The sequence below is a fragment of the Triturus cristatus genome, chromosome 4_1 (genome assembly GCF_964204655.1).
Source record: "Triturus cristatus chromosome 4_1, aTriCri1.1, whole genome shotgun sequence".
Classification (NCBI taxonomy): domain Eukaryota; kingdom Metazoa; phylum Chordata; class Amphibia; order Caudata; family Salamandridae; genus Triturus; species Triturus cristatus.
In genome coordinates this window covers 676,177,856-676,202,933 of record NC_140585.1, presented here as the reverse complement: position 1 = coordinate 676,202,933, position 25,078 = coordinate 676,177,856, and the positions used below count along the sequence as shown (strand labels likewise).

General features: G+C 44.1%; 1 protein-coding gene across 2 annotated transcripts in view; it reads left to right on the top strand.

Moving 5' to 3' along the window:
- The window catches only part of CFTR (CF transmembrane conductance regulator), an 880,902-nt gene that overhangs the window by 525,424 nt on the left and 330,400 nt on the right, over nt 1–25,078 (top strand). For both annotated transcript variants that reach the window (XM_085653127.1, XM_085653128.1), the window contains one exon: nt 9,907–10,098. In XM_085653127.1, coding sequence (XP_085509253.1) covers nt 9,907–10,098 — 192 coding nt within the window. The remainder of the gene's footprint in view (nt 1–9,906; nt 10,099–25,078) is intronic.

The window sequence follows — 25,078 nt, the reverse complement described above, 5'->3', positions numbered from 1 at the left end:
AAGCTGTATTCTGCATCCACTGTCTTTCAAAATCGACAACTTCGCATTGGAGTTGCTGTGAAGGCGAACGCGCATTTCACGTGAACATAAAGTCCCAATGCTACGTAAAGTCCCAGTGCTAAACCACTGCAAGAAGCAAATCACGTGTGGAGCATGTCCATGATAAACATACAGTCAAGCATTTACATGATAAAATGTCAGTAGGGTGGACTTGGGGTGGCCAAGAGCAGCAAACAACTCACGAGGAACACATGCTGAAAAAGATGAAGAGCTAAAGGACTGAAACCAGCTGAAAAAACAGAAAAGAGATTAAAACTCCTGATGAGGCAAAGAGAACTTAAAGATCTGAAAAGAATAAAAAAGGAAAAAGGCTAATCAAAGTAAGGAGAGGAAATTAAGAGGAAGGAAAATGGGGTGAAGGAGCAAAAGTGGCAAGACTGTGTAGCAGAGCATACTGCTGCCGGTGGAGCAAAAAATGGGGCCAGAAGAGCCCGATATTGCGAGAATGTGAGCTGCAGTCGAAAATCATGACCAGAGGACACAGGAGATGCAAAAGAAAAAGTGAACGGAAGGACCAAGATGATGTGGCAGAGAGAGATAGAGAACAAAAGGTGTAAAAGAGAGTGAGACGAAGGCCAGAGGTAAGTGCCTCCAGGAAACAAGCCGTTTCCGAAAGGGCCTTGGACTGGTCGCAGGTAACTGTAGGGGAGGCTGGGCCTAAGCACCTGCTCCTGCATGCAGTTGTACCTGCATTAAAGGGGACATGCAATTAGGATGAAGAGTCATGTTTGAGGAACTTTATGAAGGACATGTTATTATAAATGCCTTGGATGTGCAGCAGAAGATGATTTTAGATTCCATTACCACCTGAGAAGAAAACACACAACCTAGACAAGTATTTCCTAAATTAAGAATGATGTGGAGCCCTCATCCACAGAATACAAATACTAAAGGTGATCTAGTTGACACCTCGGAATCGGAAATGGAGACCAAACAGAGAAAGGCTGATGGGAATACACAATGATGCATATTTTATATCCGGGTAACAACTCATGGACTGGACATACAGGACTGATGGGCATTTTGCATGGCAAGTGCAACAAAAGTTGACCAACTGCATGCTACACACATTAGAGCCTCTTTATACAGACAAAGGTGAAATTAATAGACTGGGTAGCACCATATCTTGAATACATCAGACCTGGTGAATGCAGCTGCTGTATAGGTTTGTGCAGTGGTTAGGGGGGTCCTAAAAAATCCAGTGCCAACTTGCATGCTGAAGTGTTTGATGCTCCGAAATATATCTTGGATAGATTTGTGAATATTGACAAGTAGAAATAGTTTTTGTTTTCAAGAGGCCCTGTTGCCATATACCCTGAGCTAGTATAAAGACAGCACAAGTGAGGTTGACTCTAGGTGAGGCTCCTACAAACTCCAGGCTGTGACAGAGTTTTTTGTGCGTTGAATATATTTTAGTTTGGAGCAGGGGTGGGTGGAACATATGGAGTTTGACTCCGTGGTATTTTGCAGACCTACATAAAAACTCAGGAAAATTCTGTAGAGTTCCGCCAATGGGTGGAAAATATGCACATCACACTGCTCATGCTGCAATTTAGCACCGGGAGCTCGAGCAGCCCTCCAAATTCAACATGAACGGCACCATGTTGTGTGCAGGAGCATGCCGCCATTCAAGTTGATTTTGCTGCCGCTTGAGTAGAAAATCTCGCTCGCTATCTCACATTTCTGGATCCTCGTGAGAAAAACATTCCGCCACATGGTGATTGGTGGAATTCTGTGTTACAAGAGTAACAGAGGTGCCAAATTCTGCCACTTCTGCTGGGCAGAATTAAACCTTCCGCCCACCTCTAGTTTGGAGCATGTCGGACAGGGAAGCTAACCTAATGCTTTGTTAAAAAGGTCGGGATAGTGGTGAATCCTCACAAATAGGCATCATTAGTTCAGCTGGCAAAATTTAATGATTTGACAGATGCTAGGCAAACCTAGATGCCAATGCAATGGAGAGACACAAAGGTACACAGCGTCTTTTACATAAGACAAACTACGATGGAGGCAAGCTTTTGACTTTGTTCAACCTCTGTATATTAGAGATATGCATGCACTGTAAGAATGTCAGATGTATTAGCCTCTATAAGTAATTACACAAATAACAATTTAATTACCATCAGCTAATTTATTTTTTATATTTATTATATAGTGCTATGCAACCTAATGTAGAGTGTCAGATTGCTTTACATCACGCACCCCCATGCTACATTGAAAATAAATCATATAAGTATGTAAAACTATGTACAGAATACGTTGCTCAACCCGTTGCACGCTCATGACGAGCCCAGCTCATCATGAGGCACAGTGGAGCTGTGCTCATGACGAGCTGGGCTCGTCATAACCGTCGTGCTACTCCCACGCGTAATTGATTCCGCGCCTGTGCGGGAGAATCAATTAGTGGGCGGAGTCGTGACGAGCCCAGCTCGTCATGAGCACAGCTCCACTGTGCAGCATGACGAGCTGGGCTCGTCATGAGCACAGCGCCACCGCGGCCACCCCCCACGCCGCGGGGGAATTACCCCCGCAGCGAAGGGGTTAATACAATGAGTGTTAGATGGTGTAGGAGTCACATAATGCCTTTACTGGAAGGCATTGTATGTTAAGAGTATGTTCATGGCAGGAAGAAACAAAATGTCAGGATTTAAAATGTAACGCAGTGCATGCGAGTGTCTGTACTAACAAGACTTTATTACTACCCAAAGGAACATTTTAAGCAGCCTTACTACAACAACAGATTGAGAAAAGAAACCATGAAGTTCTAAACCCAAGTCTTGCAGTTTGCATGCAGATCCTTGGGGTGGCTTCATAGCACAACATTAATAGTTTCCATTTATGAACTACGAGTAACAACAGGATCTTTCTATCAAAAGTAGTAATTCACTTTCCGGCCTACATCTGTGATTGGCATGTTAAACCATGTGCTGTGCAGGCAACACATTAACCCTTCAGGATACTTTATGACTGTGAGTCAGTGACTAGACAAGACACAGATATCGCAAGCAAGTAAGTGCATTACCGACCACAGTCATCTTGCCATTATTATTATTATTATCCCTGAGATTTGCTGCACACTCAAAGATCTCTGTAGCAGGTGCCTTGAACCCATAAGATAGTTTAAAATGTAGCCTTTGTGACCAATTAAGTCTGAACTGATTTACGGTCACGTTTGTACCTACTGCCAATTTCTTTGCTGTAGAACTTTAAAAAAATAAATGTATACCTTGACTGTTAAACTCTGCTTATCATGACCCCGCCCCTCACGACTCCACCCCCTTTATGTTGCCACACCTTGAGCCCCAATTTATGGGTTCCCAGAGTACAGTTTTTTCAATCCCAGCACTTATCAGGAGTGTAGTTTTAATGTTAGCCCTGAGAATTGAGGAGTGATCCCAACATAGCTCGACTTTGAGATCAAATCTGCACATCAGATGAGGGAACCACTTCTGGGGGATATGTAGAGGAGTCTCAAGCATGAGGCAACTGCTCTAGTTGCTGTGAATCTATGCATCCCTAGCCTAAGTTTGGCTTCCCTTCTATCCCCTATAAGCAATCTGGTAAAACAATATACAAATCCACCCAAGGATGATGTCCTCCTGAGAATTTATGAGGCAATGGATCAAACAGAACAATGAGCTTGCTAAATGCAAACATAAGCGAATGCAATCAACAGCTAAACTACACACACAAAAACCTTTGCTCGGCAAGTGCGGAAATAAAGCTTTAATTGTTCTCGTAAATCAATATTTCACGCTAACCATGCATGGATTGTACACATGACTAATGAAGGCGTCGAATTTTGACAATGATTCTCTAGTCGCAGGCCTTTTCTCTTGGTTCTCGCTAGTTCTCCAACTGAAGCTGTTTGACTGACTAAAGGCAAACGTGGGGAAAGCTGTATTCTGCATCCACTGTCTTTCAAAATCGACAACTTCGCATTGGAGTTGCTGTGAAGGCGAACGCGCATTTCACGTGAACATAAAGTCCCAATGCTACGTAAAGTCCCAGTGCTAAACCACTGCAAGAAGCAAATCACGTGTGGATGCATGTCCATGATAAACATACAGTCAGGCATTTACATGATAACATGTCAGTAACGGGCACTGCGCTGTCACCTGATCGAGTGGAGCTGTAAAGAAGTCCGCCTTTCAGACAGGGGAAGGAATTCTCACCCCGGGCTCTCAGTGGGGTGATAGCTAGCTGTAAAAGTTCGCCGGGCCATGACGCAATAAAACTGCTAGCAAGATGGATTTACACGGCGGGGGGTCATTAAGCTGCTGCTGACCTCGAAGGGTGATCATTTACCAGTGATAACAATGACAATGAATGTCGTATGTGCTGCCTACTTTTTCCGGTGTTTCTCAACCCTGAGCCTTCAGTGTGCCACTTATTAACTCCGGCATGGCCACTGTCAAATACTAAATTCCCCCCATCCTTCACGTAGTGATGAAGCCACGAAGATTGCGTTCGTAGACTCTTTGCTTCCCGTTACATTTGTCACCGTCGCCTTTATCATACTGACGTAATACGTGAGGTTGTTGCCGCGTGACATAAACGCACCTCACATTCCTGTGCGTGCGCTCAGGGCCGACCTTGACGTTGGTGGTACCCGGTACAGCAATCTTTGTTGGCCCCCCCTCCATGACCTCTTTCTCTATGGATTCCCTTACTACCGCCCTCTAACAGTACCCCCTTCTTTCCAGACCCCCTAGCTCACATTTATTTCCTTTGTAACTCTGCTCATCCAACTGTAGGGAGTTAGAGCAATTTTGATCACACACACCTACGAAGAAGATGAATCATACAAGTGTGTAAATAAATATATAGGAAATACCACATAAGACAACGAGGGCCACAGGCTGTACGAGTCACATGTCACCAAAGCTGGTAGACATTTTAAGTGGTAGAGTTCTCGGCCTGGTGAGACCCAAACTCAAGAAACAGTAACACAGTGTTTTAGCTGTACATACTTATATGAATTTAATACTACTCAAAGTACTCCTGTCCAGTTACCTTTGAATAACAAAAGATTGAGAAATAAACAATAAAGTTCTAAACTTATGCCTTACAGTTTGCATGGAGCTCCTTGATGCCAGTTAATACCTAAATGCGTCATATTAGAAGAAATATGGTAATTTATGGTCTACAAGTAATAACGGGATCTCTGTGATGAGAACCAATAAGCTTCTGAGCTGTATATAAAATACAAATATGTGTTCTGTCATTTACATGTTGTACTTTGCAGCAGAGACATTAATCCTCTGTGCTACTTTCTGATGAGACAAATCTGTGACTAAACAAAACACAGACCTCCCCACCAAGTACATTAACCACCAAAGTTATCTTGTCATTAATATTATTCCCTAAAAATTGCTGGGCACACAAATATCTCTGCAGGAGGTGCCTTTAATCCCATAAAATATTTAAAAATGCAGCACCAACAAAGTAGGAGTCTGGTGAAATGGCACCGCTCGCACCACCCTAAAGCCATCACTACATGTACTCACGGAGAAATGTCAAATATATTATAGTCTTGGACTGGGAAGACATACTTTTTTTATTTACAAAAACTATCTGCTGGTTTTCATGACAACTTACCTCTGACCTTTTGCCCTAGATTGAGTTGTAATAAAACACAATGTGTAGAATACCTTAAACTAGAGGCAGTCCTGTAGAGGGTGATGCTCCAGGCAGTGGGAATGTTGTTTTTCATTGCAAGTAGAAACATACACGTGGGCTTACTTGCCCTGTTCTTGTGCTCCTTCACCGTTCTGTTGACTCTGCACCTACTCTTAGCATTTGTCAGAACCTATTTTGCCTTAAACCCGCCCTGGAACATCTGCAGTATTCAGGGCTGTTCAAACTATTACTCGCTGTAGTGCAAAATAAGGAGATTAAATGAATCTGAGAGTTTCATACATGAAAAGTGCACTAGGTTAGCACATTCCGGGAATAACATTTACTGTTATGTACATGTTCTTAGAACTGTATTTTATATTACACTCAAAAATAATATATATTTTAAAAAAATAAAAAATTAATTGTGCATCTTTTTCTTGTGCTCTGCTTCAGTGACCCCCCTTTCACAGTATCTCCAAATTTGTGAACCTCTCCCTCATCTTCCTCTCCACCATCTTCCTTATTGCCATTGCTTTCTCGCATTCTTCAAGAATTGTTGTAGTAGGGCAGACAGAGGTGAGGAAGCCAGAGTACATAATTGTGTTTAATATCAAACACAACGAAAATAAAGTGCAGTACTATTCAAGGTCTTTCTAGGTCTTCTTCAGAGTCCATAAATGCTGCGTCCCATGTAACCATTCCTTCTCAAACAGCTTCTAAAAATCTATGGGGTCTTTTCTCAATCCATAGTGTTCTGTCAACTTCCTAGTAGACAATGAATATCAATGCCTCAGATCTGTGTTCTTTATTGAATTTGGCCACAGACATTGTTGGCTTTGGTTAATCCCTTGCTAATGATTTGCTGGCTTTCTTGTCAATCGCATGTCTTTGCTTTTAATTCAATGTCTTTCCTCTATATTGTGTTTGCTTGTTTCTGCAGGAGCATTTCAGTCTCACTGTCTTCTGATTGGATGATCTGTTCATTCCACTGCTGGCTCCTTTTTTCTTTCCCCTTTTGCATTCCATGAAAGTGAATGTCTTTCCTTGGTCTCTTCCCCAGCCATCAAATGCCCCAGCACCCTGGCACTCTCTATTAATTCTCCAGCTCCTCTGCTCATCCTCTGTTTCCCGATGATTCATGTCCAGATCTTCATTTTGCGCACATATTTCAATTCATTTTTACTTAAATTTACAATGGCCCAGAAGCTTCAAAGTGACACTGGGTCAACCACCATGTGCTTCCTTTTTTTGCACTGCAGTGCACTTCTTTTTACATTTTAATTTACTGTTCTAGCATAGTCGTCAGATGTGTTGGATTGGTTTAATTAAAAATGCTAAAAAGGCCACACTTGTATCACAAGACGTGCATGGATTGGCACCATCTTGATATTACTTTTCTGTATTAGAAAATCCATTCCAAGATGGCCACACTTGTGTCCACCTTCATGCACTCCATGCATGATAATTGATTATGATACATGCATTGTGAAGTTCTGGTGCCATTTATTGCTAATGCCAATGCAAAGAAGCATTGGCAAAGTCAATAGCTTCTTCTTTAACTGCTGGGGTCTATTAATTTGGTATTAGATTAGTTCTTCCCATCCCTAATATCAGCCCAGACCCCCTGCCCCCCATTCTTCGATACTGATGCCACTTTATTGTGGTAGTTTTTCTTTCTCCTCTCCCATGCTGCAACCCTGGCAATGCGTAAAGGGGGACATTCTCATTCTGAGGAATAAACTCTCTAGTCTTATGACTAATGGAAATTACTTTGTAGCTAGGTCACAGATAAGCGAGAGCACAGGGTAAAAAGGTATGTGCAGGGTGATGCACTGTAACAGTGACAATCCCTGCCTGCACTGGCCGAGGTGCCCTGGGCGATGTGAGTCACATGAAGAGCGTCCACAGATGTCAGAGAAAAACATGAAATCCTCTGTCAAGGAGCTACGCCCTCTGCTAAAGAGAAGTTTTAAAAACATTATGGTTCAGAATGCCAGTCAGGAGATCTACTAAAGACAGCTCAAAATCATTTCTGTGTGGAGCATTGGGAGGATTTGGAGGTTAAATCTGGAAACATGTTTTTGAGAGTAATTTGAAGACAGCTGTGTGATTTATCTTGGGACGTAACATAAAGGAGAGCAGTTCCAATGGAAAGCATTCAGCCCCTGACCACCGAGAATTGTATCAGCATCATCCATTCTCAGAATCCTTCATCCTAAGAATGAGGACGGATGCTATGTTTTCATGACCCCTAACAATTGTCTCCTGAAAAAACAATTTGCCCAGGAGTTTCTAGATAATTACCTGCCAATCATACACCTGTGACTCATGGACAAGGTACCCAAACGGGCAGCAGCATCACAGCTACAATATCAGATGAGACCGGTGCACGCGCTCACGAGGGCTGTTGTCATTAGCTTTAGAAAATAAACAAAACAGCTGACTCTGGGCTTGGAAAACCACATCGCGATGCCAATAAATCCTCTTGCTGTTGTCAATATCTTTCCCAGTGAGCATTGTCCAGAGTGATTATGCATCTGTTCGTGGCACATATGATATGGTACTTTTTCTTGGATTATGTTTTAGCAATCATTTCTCATTTATGGAATTAGAAACTGATTTCAATAATGATTTCCCAGAGCTTCTTGACTGAGACCTTTTCATAGAAACATCTTCTGGACAAGCGCATCTTACAAAGCCTGGCAGACTCCTGAATATGCAAGTAATGGCCTCATTACTGCCTGGAAAGTTTGCATTGCCTTTATCTGTGGGCGGTGACCTTCATAATCCAGTTTATACAAGAACCTACCCAGGACCACAGGGTGGGGATGGAAACCTTCTGAAAGGGTTTACGGTACACATGTTTTCTATACAGCTGAATCTAAAATACCACGGTCGGATGCACAAACATTCCTGGGTGCTGTGCAGTTTTTGCATTGACCTGCTTTCATCCTCTCCCTTTGCTGCCGAGGGATGTTCAGAGTTGTAGCACATCAAAGGGCATTTTCACAAACAGATAAAAACTGCCCACCTAGTGACGCTTGGAGAAAAATCTCAAATGCTGGGATGGAGGCCTGTTGGGATAGCAGACTTCAACCCCAGCACTCCTGTTTACGACTCAGCATTGTGATCGCTTGAAGGGACAGGAGTCACAATGGCAGACCCAGCCCTCGTCATAGAAAGAGACCTTTTTTAAATTGAGAAATATTTTTTTTAGTTATTAACAATTTCATCATGACACTTATCAACCCGCCCCCCCCCCCCCTCTAAATGTGATAATGTACCTACTTTGGATGTGGCAGGAGATTATTTGTAGGTCTATTGGGGTCTACAAAATGCTCATGCACCATAGCGTAGGTGTCTGCAAATGCTCTCACGATACACTCCAGCACCAATTTCTGTAACGCGTACAATGCATCCTTAACAGCAGCAAGTTGATCATCACAAAGCTCTAACATTTCCTTTCAGGAAGAATCCTGTTCAAGTACCGTTCATCACTGCACCTTGTTAGCACATAGAGGAGGAGGGAAAACAATGCAGGATGTCTTCTTTTGCAGGGACGGCTCCTCCTCGGGTGTGGAGGAGTGCGTCGCTCCGCCTGCTGCGAGTGCAGCAGGCAAACACAAATAAATAAAATGACATGTTAATGCTGAGGGTGGGGGCGGGGCTGAATCCTGCAAATGCAGGATGACAGCACTGGTCTACAGTGCGGATGTCGGATTGCCGGCCGTCTTGCGACGGCCAGCCCGACATGTGCACTGTAGACCCAGCAATCGAAAGGAAGGAAACTGCTGGCACAGGCCCCCAGCCTCAAAATCTGCCCTCGGTGAGCCTACTCCCACCAATCCTGGAGGTGCTTTCACAGAATGAGTGCAGCTTCAGGATTGGTGGGAGTCCTTCCTTTTCCTGCTCGTGGACAGCAAACAGAAGTGCTGCACCAGTTGAGCTCCAGAATTTATGGTGAGTCGTACGCCTTCGTGCCTTCCAATTTTTATTTAGGCAAGTAACCACTGTTCTTTTGCCACCCAATGTCCCAATCTATTAATCGTCCCTCACCTGTAAAGTGCAACTGTATCCCAACTCTCTTGCAGTGGACTACTTCTCACAGTCATCTTATTCTCCAAATGCCTCGGATAAGGGTCATAATTATGTAAATATCTGTGTTACTGTTGTTCAACCATGTTCAGTGTTATGTAACCGACGATGAACGCTTGCTATTTACAGACATCTCTACTTATGATGATAATGGGAGAACTGGAACCTTCTGCAGGCAAAATCAAGCACAGCGGCAGGATCTCATTTTCCCCTCAAGTCTCCTGGATCATGCCTGGAACTATCAAGGAGAACGTCATCTTTGGTGTTTCCTACGATGAATACCGATACAAGAGCGTCATCAAGGCCTGCCAACTGGAAGAGGTAAGTCATGCACTAAGCATGCACAACACTTTTAGATTCTCAAATGTCTCTTTCACATAAATGTCTGATTTGCAAGTAAGTGAAGTATGCTAAACAATCTCATAGTGCATAATAGAAGCAACATCATACTTAACTATGTGTAAAATAGACTACCAGTGGTGCTGAATATGTGAAACATGACATACAAAAAATTGTTGTAATTTTTTGTTTTGGGCTAAAAACTACAAAACAGATTTCATACCATCAAGTAGGCCATACTTATCTCGAACAAACTGAGCTAAAAAGTCGACCTTGGGTGTCTTTCAAAGAAGGTATTATGTGCAAACAGCAAGGCTTGACATTAAGGCAGCAGCCCCCCCACCGCAAGCAGATGAAATAAAGTATGAAAGACTCTTGAATTGAGTAAAACACTGGCAGCAATTGTGAAGGTGTAATTAATGTATTTATGACAAATTCTATATATTAATTACACATTTAAAACGGTTGACACTCTGCATTTTGTTGTACTTTTAAAACTAGTGCAATAGTACTACTCACGCAATAAGAAACTGAGTTTCACTAACCTGCGAGTGGAGGGCTATCCCTCAACTACCTTTTCTATACGGAGACCTTCAACCCAACTGCGGAGATCTCTGCAGATAAAAGCCTATGTTTTTATAGTAAATGTGGGCGGGACAGGGGAGTGTGGCTGGAAAATGGGGAATGCTTATCACTAGAGGTTAGGGGATTTGAGGGGAGGAAGAAGGGGCACAGTGAGGGATTTAGGGAGAGACATGCACCCACACAAAATATAGTAAGCCCATTTCTATTCACAAACTACACAGCTAAAAATAACCCAAAACATTAGAAAATGTACACCAGCTCAACAATGGAGTAAGTCGAGCACCACACATGGCCAACTACTGGCACTGAAACACCCTCTCACACAATATAATGTAGGCAGCGACTTAAAATTACACACCATAGGAACACATGTAAATCATAGTTAGTTTCAACTTTTTAACATTGTATATAAATGTAATTAAATGATCAAAAATATACACAACTTATAATGATCATTCTTTTATTTTTAATTGTTTTAATTTTTTTTAAATATAAAAATAAATAGATTCACTTTTTAGAAAAATAATTACATGAATTGAAATTAATTCTATACATAATGTTTTTATTATATATTAAATAAATATAAACATTTTACTTTAGGTTTTTAAATAAATCGCAAAAAAATAATGTTAATTTAATTTATTATCTTTAAATAATTAAATATTAAGTTAATACGGAGATGCAGAGCTTGATATTGAATGTGGCGGAACAAAGATTTCAGCACACACAAGAAAAAACCTGTAGAGTTGGTGCACGATGTCGAGCCAGATTACAATGAGTTGAGCTCAGCTGGCAGCACAGAACAAGACCACATGAGGCTAGGGTGGCACAACACTCCCTGCACAAAGCGGATTATTGCAAGAATGGTAGCACATGCATCTTCATTGGTACTACATTTAATAGTTGTATTGTGACATTCAATCGTCTTGGTTCATTAATATATCAGTGATATAATCATAGATTATGTATAACAATATGAAAAAAATTAACATTTTGAACAGTTGTTAAACCACGTAATACCCCACTTTTACAATTGCCCCATCATAGTTTACCAAGAACCAACAACAGTCAGTCAGGCACTGTTCTAATGTAGTATGGCAATGGGCTACTTCTAAGTGGTCTAATAGCTTATTTAATATGTAATATAATTATCAATAATATGGATAGAGTTGCCATGTGAAAACGTTTAAGGCATACACTACATACTGTAAGACACGTCAGAGTGCAAATACCTTTAGTTAATTTGTGCTATGCTCAGCTACCGTGGCATCTGGTTGTTTTCCCTTTTTAGTGCTAGCAACATTACATTCCACACATTCCCATCAAGCTGCTCGCTCAGCAATTTTTGCATGGTGATCAAAGATTCACCTTTGGCTTTTACCAATTTTAGCATTTCAGGACGCCAGTCTCTCAATGTCAGCAGCAATCCCAGCTCTATAAATGTGGCGCCAGATTTACTAAGGGCTTGAGCTGCCCTTGCATCATGCATGGTGACGCAATGCAATGCAAGCCCTTTACTGGGATTTACTAAGCCATACAAAACCACCTTCAAGGGCTCTGCATGGTTTAGGAAATCCAAAATAATACAAGACTGCGCATTTCGCTGCCTTGTGTTACCTTTCGGCAGGGAGGCATTCCAGGGGTTTAGTGTGGGCATTCCCATGCATCAACCCATAAATGTTGGCAAATTCCAAGATTTACAAAGAGTTTTATACATGGGAATGCATCAAAATGGTACACATCCCAGACCCAGGGGTGGCAAGGAGAAATATCTTTATTTCTCCTTGTTACTTCCTTTTTAGGCCTCGCCTGACCCAGCGCATGCGCTGGTCTGGCGAGACTTATTGAGAGGGCTCCAAAAAATGCTACTTGGCCAGCCTGGAGCTACAGTGCATGTGCGCGGGCGCGTGCGCCGCGCTTTACAGCGATTACTTTCACTTTAGCGGCTGCACGGTCGCTTTGATGTTTGATCGTGATCGAGATCACTTTTACTTTCGCGGCCGCAGGGCCGCTTTGCATAGCCAATAGGTCTCGCTTTTGGGACCCTATAAGTATTTAGTTATGCAACTGTTGCATGGCTAAACACTTATAAGGTCCTAAAGGCGAGACCTATTGGCTATGCCAATGCTTGTTCTAATTGTGATTAATTCTGATTCACACATAGAAAAAGGAAAACGCCTTTAATTATTGTTTTGTGCAGGAAGGTGACTCCTCCTGCACAGAAACTATCCTGCTCGTAGCACAGGCCCCCTTACACCATGGTGCAAGGGTGCCTGCCTTGAGTCTAGGCAGCACACAGTGCCCCATCACAAGGAGGCAGCAGAACTGTGCCATATCTTTGTTAATATAGTGAATTTCTATATCTACCTTTAAAGCAGTTGTCTTGCTGCCCTAAGTCTGTGAAGAATTAGTAAATCTGCCCCTAGTCTCCACCCTAAACTTTAAGTAAGTGGATGATGCTATAAATGCCGCCCAGGATGCCAACTAATTATAGCCTTAATCTCACCAAACAGCACTAAAGTTCTCAACGCCATCAAGCAGGATACAGCTCTGAGTGGTTCGCCACTCTTTAAAATCTGTTTGCTTGTATGCCACTCACTAATTAAGAGGTAACTTTGCAATAAAGAAAAACAAAAACATAGATGAGCACGGATCCCTAAGGTGAATTCTGCAGAGTAGTTTTGGCTTCAATGAGATTCAGTAGCGGCTCGCGGAGGGAGTGCAGCGGGGCGGTGGGATGGGGCGGGGAGGGGCAGGGTGGGGGCTAGTAAACTCCGGCTCACGGCCGACCGGAGTAATGTAAGTAAATAAATAAATAAAACAAATTTCATTGCGTGCGCTGAAACGCCAAATGCTTTTCAGCGCTCGCAATGAAATAAGTTTTATTTACTTACATTACTCCGGTCGGCCGTGAGCTGGAGTTTACTACCCCCCACCCTGCTACTCCCCCGCCCCACCGCCCCGTGGCGCTCCCTCCACGGGTCGCTACTGATGAGATTTCATGAACAGGTTATGGAAGGTAGACATGCGATGGGTCTCTCCACCAGTTCAAAGTAGACCCACCAGGCAGGCATTGGTTACTTCCTTACTGCATAACCACAACCCTCTGGCATCTTCTCTCACCTCTTAGAACCACGAGCTGACATTGATAGCTTAGGATGGTACAGTGCTGATGTCTGTTTTACCAAGTCCATTCTTTGTCCTAATACCTATGTGTAATGTTAAGGAACTCAAGAACACTCTGATAATTCTGATTAGTCCTTTACTTTAAAGACGTATTGCTTATGTACATTATGTTAACTTATTAATCCTTCTGTTATCAGAGAGCATTTCTAATCATATTAAGAAGCCATTTGTATAACGCCACTTAGTTTTAAAATGTAATCATTAACATTCAACTTAGTGCTCAGTATTGATTCTAAATTGTTTATCTCAATTACTCAGCTAATTTTTGAATTTTTGTAATACTATTTTCTCATTAGCGGAAGTGATCAAGACAACTTTATCAAAAATGCAGTGAGACACAGATCTAAATCAAAAGCTACACTCTGGTTCATTTTCCAGACTAGTGGTGTTGCCTTGTAGCTTATTTGGTGTGAGTTAGTCTGATATGTTTTTTTTTTTAAGGTTGGTCTGGGTTCGGTGATAAACACGGATATCACTTTGCACACATAAGCTGTTTCTGGTAGAAGTCTGCTGACAATAATATTTCTTTAAGCAGTAATCTGTTTGAATAATTGGTGCAATGTTCAACACATGACTATTGAGGCCTATGATTTTTTAAGCTATTGACTTGTTGTATTAGACCCAAACCTCCTTTTCTTCTGCTTTCCGATACAAATATATAAATGTCAACAGGACGCTTAAAAACGTTGGAATTGTTGGGGAATAATGACTCGCCTTTCTTCAATGACACTGCTTTCCTCCATGTAGTGTTGCCTCACAGCAAACCAATCAATCAATCAAGATATTTGTATAGCGCGCTACTCACCCGGAGGGTCTCAAGGCGCTTGGGGGAGGGGGGTCCACTACTGCTCGAACAGCCAGGTCTTGAGTTGCTTCCTGAAGGAGAGGTGGTCTTGGGTCAGACGGAGGTGGATGGGGAGGGAGTTCCACGTCTTGGCTGCCAGGTAGGAGAAGGATCTTCCTCCCATGGTGGCTCTTCGAATGCGTGGAACGGCGGCGAGGGCGTGGTAGGTCGATCGTAGCTGGCGGGTGGGAGTGTAGAAGGTCAGGCGGTTGTTGAGGTACCTGGGGCCCAGGTCGTGGAGGGCCTTGTGTGCGTGGGTGAGGAGTCGGAACGTGATTCTCTTGCTGACGGGGAGCCAGTGCAGGTCTCTCAGGTGTCCGGAGATGTGGCTGTGTCGGGGGATGTCCAGGATGAGTCGTGCGGAGGCGTTCTGGATGCGTTGGAGTCTTTTCTGTAGTTTGGCTGTGGTTCCGGTGTAGAGGGTGTTTCCGTAGTCCAGTCGGCTAGTGACGAGTGCCAGGGTGACCGTCTTCCTGGTTTCAGTGGGGATCCATCGGAAGATCTTTCGGAGGATGTTGAAACATGATGATGAGACGGCGTTGACTTGTCTGGTCATCGAGAGGGAGGAGTCCAGGATGAAGCCCAGGTTGCGTGCGTGGTCCGTTGGTTTGGGTGCGCTGTCCAGGGCAGGGGCCACCAGGAGTCGTCCCAGGCGGAGGGTGATGATCCAAGGATGAGGACTTCCGTCTTGTCTGAGTTCAGTTTCAGGCGGCTGTTCATCATCCACTCGGCTACGTCTTTCATCCCTTCGTGTAGGTTGGTTCTGGCGGTGGCTGGGTCGTTGGTGAGGGAGAGGATCAGCTGGGTGTCGTCGGCGTATGAGATGATGTTGAGGTTGTGTTGGCGGGCGATGGCTGCGAGGGGGCTCATGTAGACGTTGAAGAGGGTGGGGCTGAGTGATGATCCTTGTGGTACGCCGCAGATGACTTCAGATCTGAACGGGGGGAGGCGGACTCTCTGGGTTCTTCCGGCGAGGAACGAGCTGATCCACTCTAGTGCCTTCTCTTGGATTCCGATGTTGCTGAGGCGCTGCACTAGGGTGCGGTGGCAGACAGTGTCGAACGCTGCGGAGAGGTCCAGGAGGATGAGGGCCGCTGTTACCCCGTTGTCGAGCAAGGCTCGGATGTCATCAGTGGCCGCGATGAGGGCGGACTCGGTGCTGTGGTTGGCTCGGAAGCCGGACTGCGAGTGGTTGAGGGATCCGTTCGTCTCAAGGAAGGCGGCAAGCTGTCTGTTGACGGTCTTCTCGATGACTTTGGCAGGAAAAGGGAGGAGCGAGATGGGGGGTAGTTCTTGAGGTCGGTGGGGTCTGCTGATGGTTTCTTCAGGAGGGCGCTGAGTTCGGCATGCTTCCAGCTCTCTGAGAAGATGGCGGTGTTGAAGGAGCAGTTGATGATGTCCCGGAGTTGGGGTGCGATGACGGAGTCGGCCTTGTTGAAGACGTGGTGGGGGCATGGGTTGGTTGGTGATCCGGAGTGGATGGTGTTCATCGTGGGGATGGTGTCTTTGGTGCTGACCGGGGTCCAGGCGCGGAGGGTGGTGGTGGGGGCTGTCGGCTCGGTGGTTGGGTGCGTGGTCTGTGCGCCGAAGCTGTGTATGTCGGCGATCTTGCTGTGGAAGAACGAGGCGAGTGAGTCGCAGAGGTCTTGTGAGGGAGTGATGTCGTTGTTTCCGGCGCTGGGGTTGGAGAGCTCTTTGACGATGCTGAAGAGTTCCTTGCTGTTGTGTGCGTTGTGTGCGTTGTTATCTAGTCGTTCCTTGAATGCTGTCTTCTTGGTGGTGTGGATCAGCTGGTGGTGTCTGCGGGTGGCGTGCTTGAGGGCGGTCATGTTGTCTGTAGTCGGGTTTTTTCGCCAGGCTTTCTCGAGGGTACGGCAGTTCTTCTTCGAGTTCTTGAGGTCGTCGTTGAACCAGGAGGCTTTCTTGCTGCCGGGCCTGCTGGGATGGTTTTTCAGAGGTGCGAGGTCGTCAGCGCAGTTGGTGATCCACTGTGTGAGGTTATTTGCTGCTTGGTTGGGGTCCGTTGAGCTGGCGGGAGGGTTCTGGCTCAATGATGTGGTGAGGTGGTCGGTGGTGATCTTGTTCCAGCTCCTGCGGGGAACCTTTTGCGGGTGGTGGTGGGTCGTGGTCTTTCTGAAGCTGAAGTGGACGCAGCTGTGGTCTGTCCAGTGGAGTCCGGTGGAGTGGCTGAAGGAGATGTACTTGCTGGAGGAGAAGACTGGGTCAAGCGTGTGTCCGCCGTAGTGGGTGGGGGTGTTCACCAGTTGCTTGAGTCCGAGGTTGGCGAGGTTGTCCAGCAGGGTGGTGGTGTTGTTGTCGTTGTTGTTCTCCAGGTGGAAGTTGAGGTCCCCTAGGAGGATGTAGTCAGCGGAGGGGAGGGCGTGTGGGCTGATGAAGTCTGCGATGTCTCCGCTGAATTGTGTGCGGGGTCCTGGGGGTCTGTAGATGAGGGTGCCTCGGAGTGTGGTCTTGGGGTCGGTGTGTATCTGGAAGTGAAGATGTTCGGCGGCTGTGAGGGTGTCGTCGGAGTTGGTCGTGATGCGGATGGTGTTCTTGTGGACGATGGCGATGCCTCCTCCAGTCTGGTTGACGCGGTCCCTCCGGGTGATCTTGTATCCGTCCGGGATGGCGATGGCGATGGCGACGTCGGGCGCTGATGAGGCGTTCATCCATGTTTCCGTGAGGAAGGCGACGTCTGGAGATGTGGTGTCGAGCAGGTTCCAGAGTTCCACGGCGTGTTTGTGGACGGAGCGGGTGTTGAGCAGGATGCACTTCAGGTGGTTGCTGCTGGTGCTCGGCTTGGCGGGTGCGGTACAGGTCCGGATGCAGGGGAACTTGCAGGATTGGCAGGTGAAGGGTCTGTGGGTGCGTCTTGGGGTGGCTCGGTAGCAACCGGGGATCCGGCCGGTGTTGAGTGCGTTGAGGGTGGCGGTGTCGTAAGTCCGGTGGGTGCGGTGGCATCTGCGGGGGTCTGGCGCTGGGCGCGGTCCAGGCGCGGACGGGCACAGACGGGCTTGCCTTTGGCGCGCCTTCGGCGCACAATCAGCGCGCCCGCTGCGCGTGTCCGCTGCGCGTGGGCGTCATAAGTAAGGAGCCGGGAGGGAGGATCAGCTGGGTGGCGGGTGCGGGGCGGCGAATGGGCTGGCGGGGGGCGGGGCCGCAGGGAGGCAGCGGCGGGAAGAGTCTGGGGTGGGCGGGTGGCTCAGCGGCGGCTGGGTCGCCTGAAGCAGGCAAAAAAGCAACGAGGAAGCGTGGAGGCTACCTGGAAGGTAGAAAGCAGCAGTGGAGCGTGGGGGCGACCTAGCCTGGTCACAGGCTCAGCGGTCAAACCGCATAATTACGTTCCATTGCACACTATTGACTCTTTCTTAGGTGCTATTTTAGTTAGGGTAACAAATTACATGAGCTATTCTGTGAGGTGCAAAACATCAAAGCAATTGTATGTGTCCCCTTTTAGCCTAATTGCTCGGTAATGCTAAAAATAGCACCAGGAAATGAGAGGGAAAACAAAAAATTCAACAGAAATGAAACACACGAACTGATGAACCCTCAGATTACAGAATATTCTGAAATGTACTGTCAAAAACCTGGTACCCCTACCAACTAAATAAACCCACTCTTGTTAGGTCAAAGACAGTTTTGAGAAAATCTCTGCTTAACCCTTGGAAGCTGGGGCGGAAGCAACAGGGAATCCATAGAAAAGTATATGCTAAGTTCAAGCAGGGCCAACAATTTTAAAGCTAATAACATAAAAATTAAATTCCTAAACAAATTTCGAAAACTAGAGAAGAAATTAATGAGCAAAAATACACTAGGATAATAAAAATAGGTTTGGGTAGCTGCCAATATTAATTGTTATTGATTTAAGCCAAGAAAGTGGCTAGAAAATGTCAAGCACAATAAACAAACTGTCATGTAAAGGCCATAGGCACAATTGTAGATTGACCATGATGGATTGGAGGTTAGATATACCATGTAGAATATCACAATCCAAGGTATTACCTTCAAACTGTGGGGGCTATTCATGAAGGTGCAATTACATGGGAGTATATCTCCTTCTAAATTTACACCTACATGTTTAGATTTATTAGTTTTGACTATTCTCCAAATTCACTACAGAGTGTAGACTTAATTGCCACCACCCCATGAACACAGGGGGTGGAGTCTAGTTTACAACTGTAAAGTTACTAAATAGTAACTTTTCACAAGCAGGCAGAAATCTCACCACCGGGGTGAAGATATCCCTGCGTTAAATATAACTGTAACTTAATTTTATGTATTTATTTTAAATGTACATAAAATAAAAAAGTACACAGCACTATTAATGTAATTGTGAATTTAATATTTGATTCCTTTATATTATGAAATTAAAGTTATATTTTGAAGATTACTCTAAACTTTCACCTATAGTAAAATATTTATTTAATTTGTTATGTATAGACAATTATTAAAAGGTACATATAGAAGTTATTTAAATTAATGTCGTTATTTCAAAATAAAAGTATGTTGATTTTTAATTCATGCATTCATTAAAATATTTTATAATGAAATACGAATATTTTGTATATATATATATATATATATATATATATATATATATATACAAAAAAATCAATCTGACACAGAAAGGAGCAGGGATGGGCCCGTTTAAACCAAAGTCGTGTTTCATTCCTCTGGTGCCCAAAGATGCGGTGGACGTTTTTCATGATTGTGTTGTTGAGGACACCAAAAAATTGTATCTAGTAAAAGGTAAAAGAAAAAAGTGCATTATAAGAAAAATCTCATGAAAAAACTGGGTGAAAAGAATGAGATCATAATAAAAAAATCAGACAAAGGAGGCAACCTAGTTATTTGGCCGAAAAGTGATTATGTGAAGGAGGCCAACAGACAATTGAACAATTCTAATTGTTATGCAAAATCTACATCTAAAGAATACAATAAGGCTAAAGAGACACTACAAAAGCAACTAGCACAGTGGCGACGAGAAGGACTGATTTCTTCGGATGAATATAAATTCATGAGCAATGAGTTCCCTGTCCTCCCCGTGTTATATTTGATTCCCAAAGTTCACAAGGGCACGATGCCTATACCAGGAAGGCCCATTATATCAGCTATCAAAAGCATGGGAGAACAAGTGGGTCAATATATTGATTTCTTCCTGCAAGATATAGTTAAAGAACTACCTAGCTATGTAAAAGACACTGGCGATTTCCTTGTCAAAACCAGAGACTTAATATGGACAAATGACATGTTGCTGATTACTTTAGACATGGAGTCTCTTTATACGAGCATTGACCACAACATGGGTTTGTCAGCAGTCAAGTATTTTTTAGACAGAAGATCATGTGAATTTCATGAACACAACAAGGTTGTCTTAGATCTCATTGAATGGTGCCTCAAAAATAATTTCTTTCTTTTTGGGAAGGAATTATTTAGACAGCTAAGAAGAGTGGTGATGGGAGCCTGTTTCTCCCCCAGCTACGCATGCTTGCACGTTGGCTGGTGGGAGGAACAGGTTCTGAAGCAAGAACAGAGAGTGTGGTTTGACAAAAATTTTGTTTGCTATCTAAGGTATATAGATGACATCTTTATTCTGTGGAAGGGAGAGGAAAAAGATGCTTTAGAATTCAAAAAAGCAATTAACACCAACTCAATGAATCTTAACTTTACGTCCCACATCAACAAAACCAGTATTGAATTCCTGGATGTTAAAGTTTATATCAAAGATGACAAATTTGAAACGACTTTGTTTAGGAAACCCACCTCTGGGAATTTCACACTACACGCAAGTAGTGCTCACCCTAAACATCTCATAGCGAGCATTCCCTATGGTGACATTTTGAGGCTTAAAAGGATCAGCAGCCTAGAAGCAGATTTTGCTATATGTTTGAAGGAAACTATGAACAGAATGAGGGCACGTGGTTATTCTGAAACTTTGTTAAATGAAGCTATGGCAAAAGCTAGTGTGCGACCCAGAATGAGTCTGTTTAAGAGCAGTGCTATGGACAACCTTACTCCACCTGTTGAGTTGTCAACTCCAAGTGAGGTAGCAAATAATGAGGGCCCCAGATTAATTACTACCTACAGCAGGGATGAAAGGAAAATTAGATCCATAATTAAAAAGAATTGGCCTATCGTGCTCACTGATTTAGTTTTGCGCACCAGATTGCCTGCTACTCCTCTGATCATCTTTAGGAGAGCAAGATGCATGGGTGCTATCTTGGATAAAAGTAGCCCTGAGACCAGACAGACGAGTATATGGTTAAAACCTGCTCTAGGTTTTAGAAAATGTTCCACTTGCAGGGCCTGCAAGTTTGGCACTAATATGACTCATTATCGCACCCCCTTCAGTGACAGAGAAATAGCTATCATGGGAAGCTTTAACTGCAGGACTGAATTTGCGGTATATGTTCTGACTTGCACCTGCGGTCTTCATTATATTGGCAGTACGAAGCTTCAGGTGCACATCAGAATTTTACAGCACCTGCGTGCCATTTTACACAGTGATCCAGCATATCCTGTTGCGCGTCATTTTAAAAGGGTACATAACAATGATGTAACTTGCCTCACGTATTTTATAATAGGGTCAGTTTCTACATCACGACGCGGAGGCAATAGAGAACGCCAACTCAGGCAGTTGGAAACAAAAATGATCCTCGAATTTGACAGTAAGTCGCCAAACGGCTTGAACAACACAGAGGATATATATAACTTTCTCTAGTTTCTCGGTTTTGTTCTCACTGTAATTGGTTCTACCTCAGTTCATATTGATATATACCACTGAATCTTAGGGTAGAGACAGTAACATAGCAAATGTATACATGTTTTTTCTAGCTGAGACATTGAGCAAGTTATACCACTAAGCTATCGTGAAATAATTTTGATACCTCATACGCTGCAACAAATTGGAAATTTTAAACATATGCACTTTTTCTAGTATGATAGATTTTAGCAATGTTATTTATATGATTTTAGCAATATTAATCTGTGAATGGTTTTTATTGTTATCAATATTTATACATGGATTTATATCATACTATTGCACTTTAGTTACATTACATATCTTAAATTTGCACTTTAAGCACAGTTTTGCACGGTTAGTCTTTGCTGCTATGCACTTTTGCACCTTAGTGGGTCCTCCCCTAGACAATGTATTATTACCTAAAATAATAATGAACTGCTTCAATAGATCGTACATCACTTATTATTGTATGCTCAACACTAAGGATTAATCCTGTGATGTTTAGATGCAGCAGCAGTATAGAATGAGCATTAGTTAATATGCCCAGCTGCGGATGGCATTTGTGCCAGTTTTGTAAATTCATAATCACTTGATTATGAATAGATGTTGCATTTGGAAAAAACATGCCTATAATATTGGATGTTTTTATCTGTGTAATTATACAGTAATATATTTTCCTTTTCAATGTTGATAAATGATAATGAGATGATGTCTGCTTTAATAACATTAGAGCTGTGACAATAATGAGGTTGTTTTAAAACTTACAAGCAAGCTCGTTGAAAGCAATGCAGTCTGTCTTCCATGCACATGATCATGTGACACAGAACTTGTGGAGGTGGGTGTGCACTATGTAGCAATATAAAACAGTTAGTCAGGCTAAGTTCCGCATGTGAACAAGGGCTTTCGAGCCCGAAACGCGTCATTTACTGAGAAGAATGGTCAAATAAACATCTTGCCTGAAGATTCGAGTGGTCCGTCTCTCCTTCTTCGCCGCTTGGAGGTTGCGGGAGTTTGCATTTTGTTGTATATATATATATATATATATATATATATATATATATATATATATATATATATATATATATATATATATATATATATACACACAATTTTATCATTAAATTAAATGTAAATATAGTTTGAAAATTTGGAATAAATTAATTTATTTGAACTATATTTCCTATGAAGCATTATTTTAAGTTCATGTCACCATTATTTTATATGAAGGGTATTGCAGTGCCAGAGGTTAGCCATGTAGGGTGCTGGATGCAGCAGCGGCTCCTCGGCTAAGGTGGAGGAGCGTCGCCCCACTGCTCTGTGGGCAGTTTAAAAAGGAAAAACAAAATGATATTAACACAATGTTATTATCATTTTACTTTTCCATTCCTGCTTATGTGCACGGTGCGGCTGGGCTGGCCAGGCCCAGAGCGGGGCTAGGGGGAAGAGTGGTAAGTAAACCCTAAGAGCCCGATTACAACTTTGGTAGTGCGGTGCCTGGTCTGCCCCGCTGCCGCAGCACCAAACCTGTGGTAAATCTGTCGGCCAGATCACGAGTGCTTCTCGTGTCTGGCGGACTTTTTTTTGGGCGTTCTCGTGGTGAGGCCTTTCAAAACAGGCACCGCAATGGGAATGCCAAAAATAGTTCCTGCAGGGCATGGACTGAGAAGTCCACGCCATGCAAGAAATTGGTGTGCATGCACACAGGGGGGATCATGTTGGGCCCCCTGTGTGCACCCACAGGGTGCTAAGGCACCAGTGGCCCCAGTCGGGCCCGCTTTGTTTCCTCTGTGCCAGGATTCAAATGGAGTAAGAACCTCTCCACCAGGGTTTACATGGAGTAAGAACCTCCATGTAAACCCTGGTGGAGAGGAAACGCGTAATACGCTTGGTGGTACCGCGGAGCTCCCGCCAAGCATATTGCTGCCTCCTGACTGCCTCATCACCACCCAGGAATGGTGGTTCCATGGTGGCTGCGGCAAGCTGTGGTGGTCCAACCGCCTGACTCATATTCGGGCAGTCGGGAGACCGCCACCATCACGCCCCCACAAATCTGGCAGTCCTTGGATCGTCAGACTCATAATCGGGTCCTAATTGCGCATGGCGGTTTGGCTGGCCGTCTTGGGCTGGCCAAACAGTCATGCACACATTGCATGTTGTCCACAGGTTGTATGGCACAGCCTGGGAGGAGAACATGCACAGCCTCCCAGTCCCGCTCTGAGAGCTGAACCACGGCACTCAGACCAATCACTACAATGCTGTAAGGCAGCATCATGATCAGCGGCAGCTACTCCACTAAGGCTGAGGAACATCACCAACTGCTTTTAAGCAGTGTCACTAGGCAGCTTTGCAGGCGGGACGGAGCGGGGCTGCTCTCCTGACAGAGCAGGGGAGGGTAGGAGTGGTTTGCCCTCCCTAAAGTGCGGATGAATGTTTGGCCCGCCCTCTGGGGCCAGTCAAACATTCATGCGAACTTTGCATGTTCTCCATACAGGCTTCATTACAGCTTGCATGGAGATCATGCGCAGCCTCCCATTCTCTGGCTGTGCGCCGATCCACAGTGCTCAGACCAATCACAACGCTGCATTGCAGCTTTGTGATTGGCTATCGGTAGGCTGGGAGCCGGGTGCATTCTGCTTCCTGCCCTGGAAGTGGGGAAGAGGACCAGGAGGAGTCGGTGGCGGGTGGCAGCGGCAGACAGGTAAGTGGGATTTTTTTTATTTATTATTTAATTCCCTCCCGCCCCGTGACTTACCCCCCCCACTGCCTTTAAATACCAGCCATCACTGGTCATGATTGACAAGGGAAGTCTGGGAGCCTGTGTCCTTCCTGGTTCCTCCTTCCTGCTCCTGGAGTCGACAGAGGAGCCGCAGAGGATCAAGAGCCTGCAGGTAAGTGTTTTTTTTAATTATTTAGTTATATTTACCCACCGCAACCCACATTAAGTAGCGGCAGCCCCTGGCTGTGTTTAGTATTAACAAAAAAGCCCAAACCACTAATCTGTAAAAAATGCTTTCAAGGTTCAGGTGCACTTTGTGACACAAATGCTCTTTACACATATGAAAAGGGAAACCCAATAACCCTTTGCGAGTTTTGGTATAAATTGTAACAAAGTAAATGCAACTAAGAGGATCATTAACAAAAAATATTTAGATTAATTGCAATGCGACAGTTATTGTAATGGTGTCTCACACACATTCAAGTAAACAATTAATGAAGAATGCATTTACAAAGAACAAATAAATATTGAGGGAATACGTATATATGGAGGACATAATAATTACACATTTGTACTGTCAGCATAGCACTAGGCAGCCTGATTATGCACCTGCTTTATGGAAAGAGCAGGACAGTGACACATCTTAGCAGATATGGTGCCCTCCTGCTCTCTGCCTCTTACGCAATGCATCACAGCAACTTCCGGTGTCGCATGACAAGTCTGGGCCATAATGTTTGTAGGTTGTTCAAAAATATGTGATACCCATAGCCATCAACTGAACCATTGCTTATTGTGATTTGTCATTGTTTACCGCCCATGCTCTAATTTGTGTGGGAAAAGAAAATGAATGAAAAATAGGTATGAAGGGAACCTGAATTTAAATGTATCC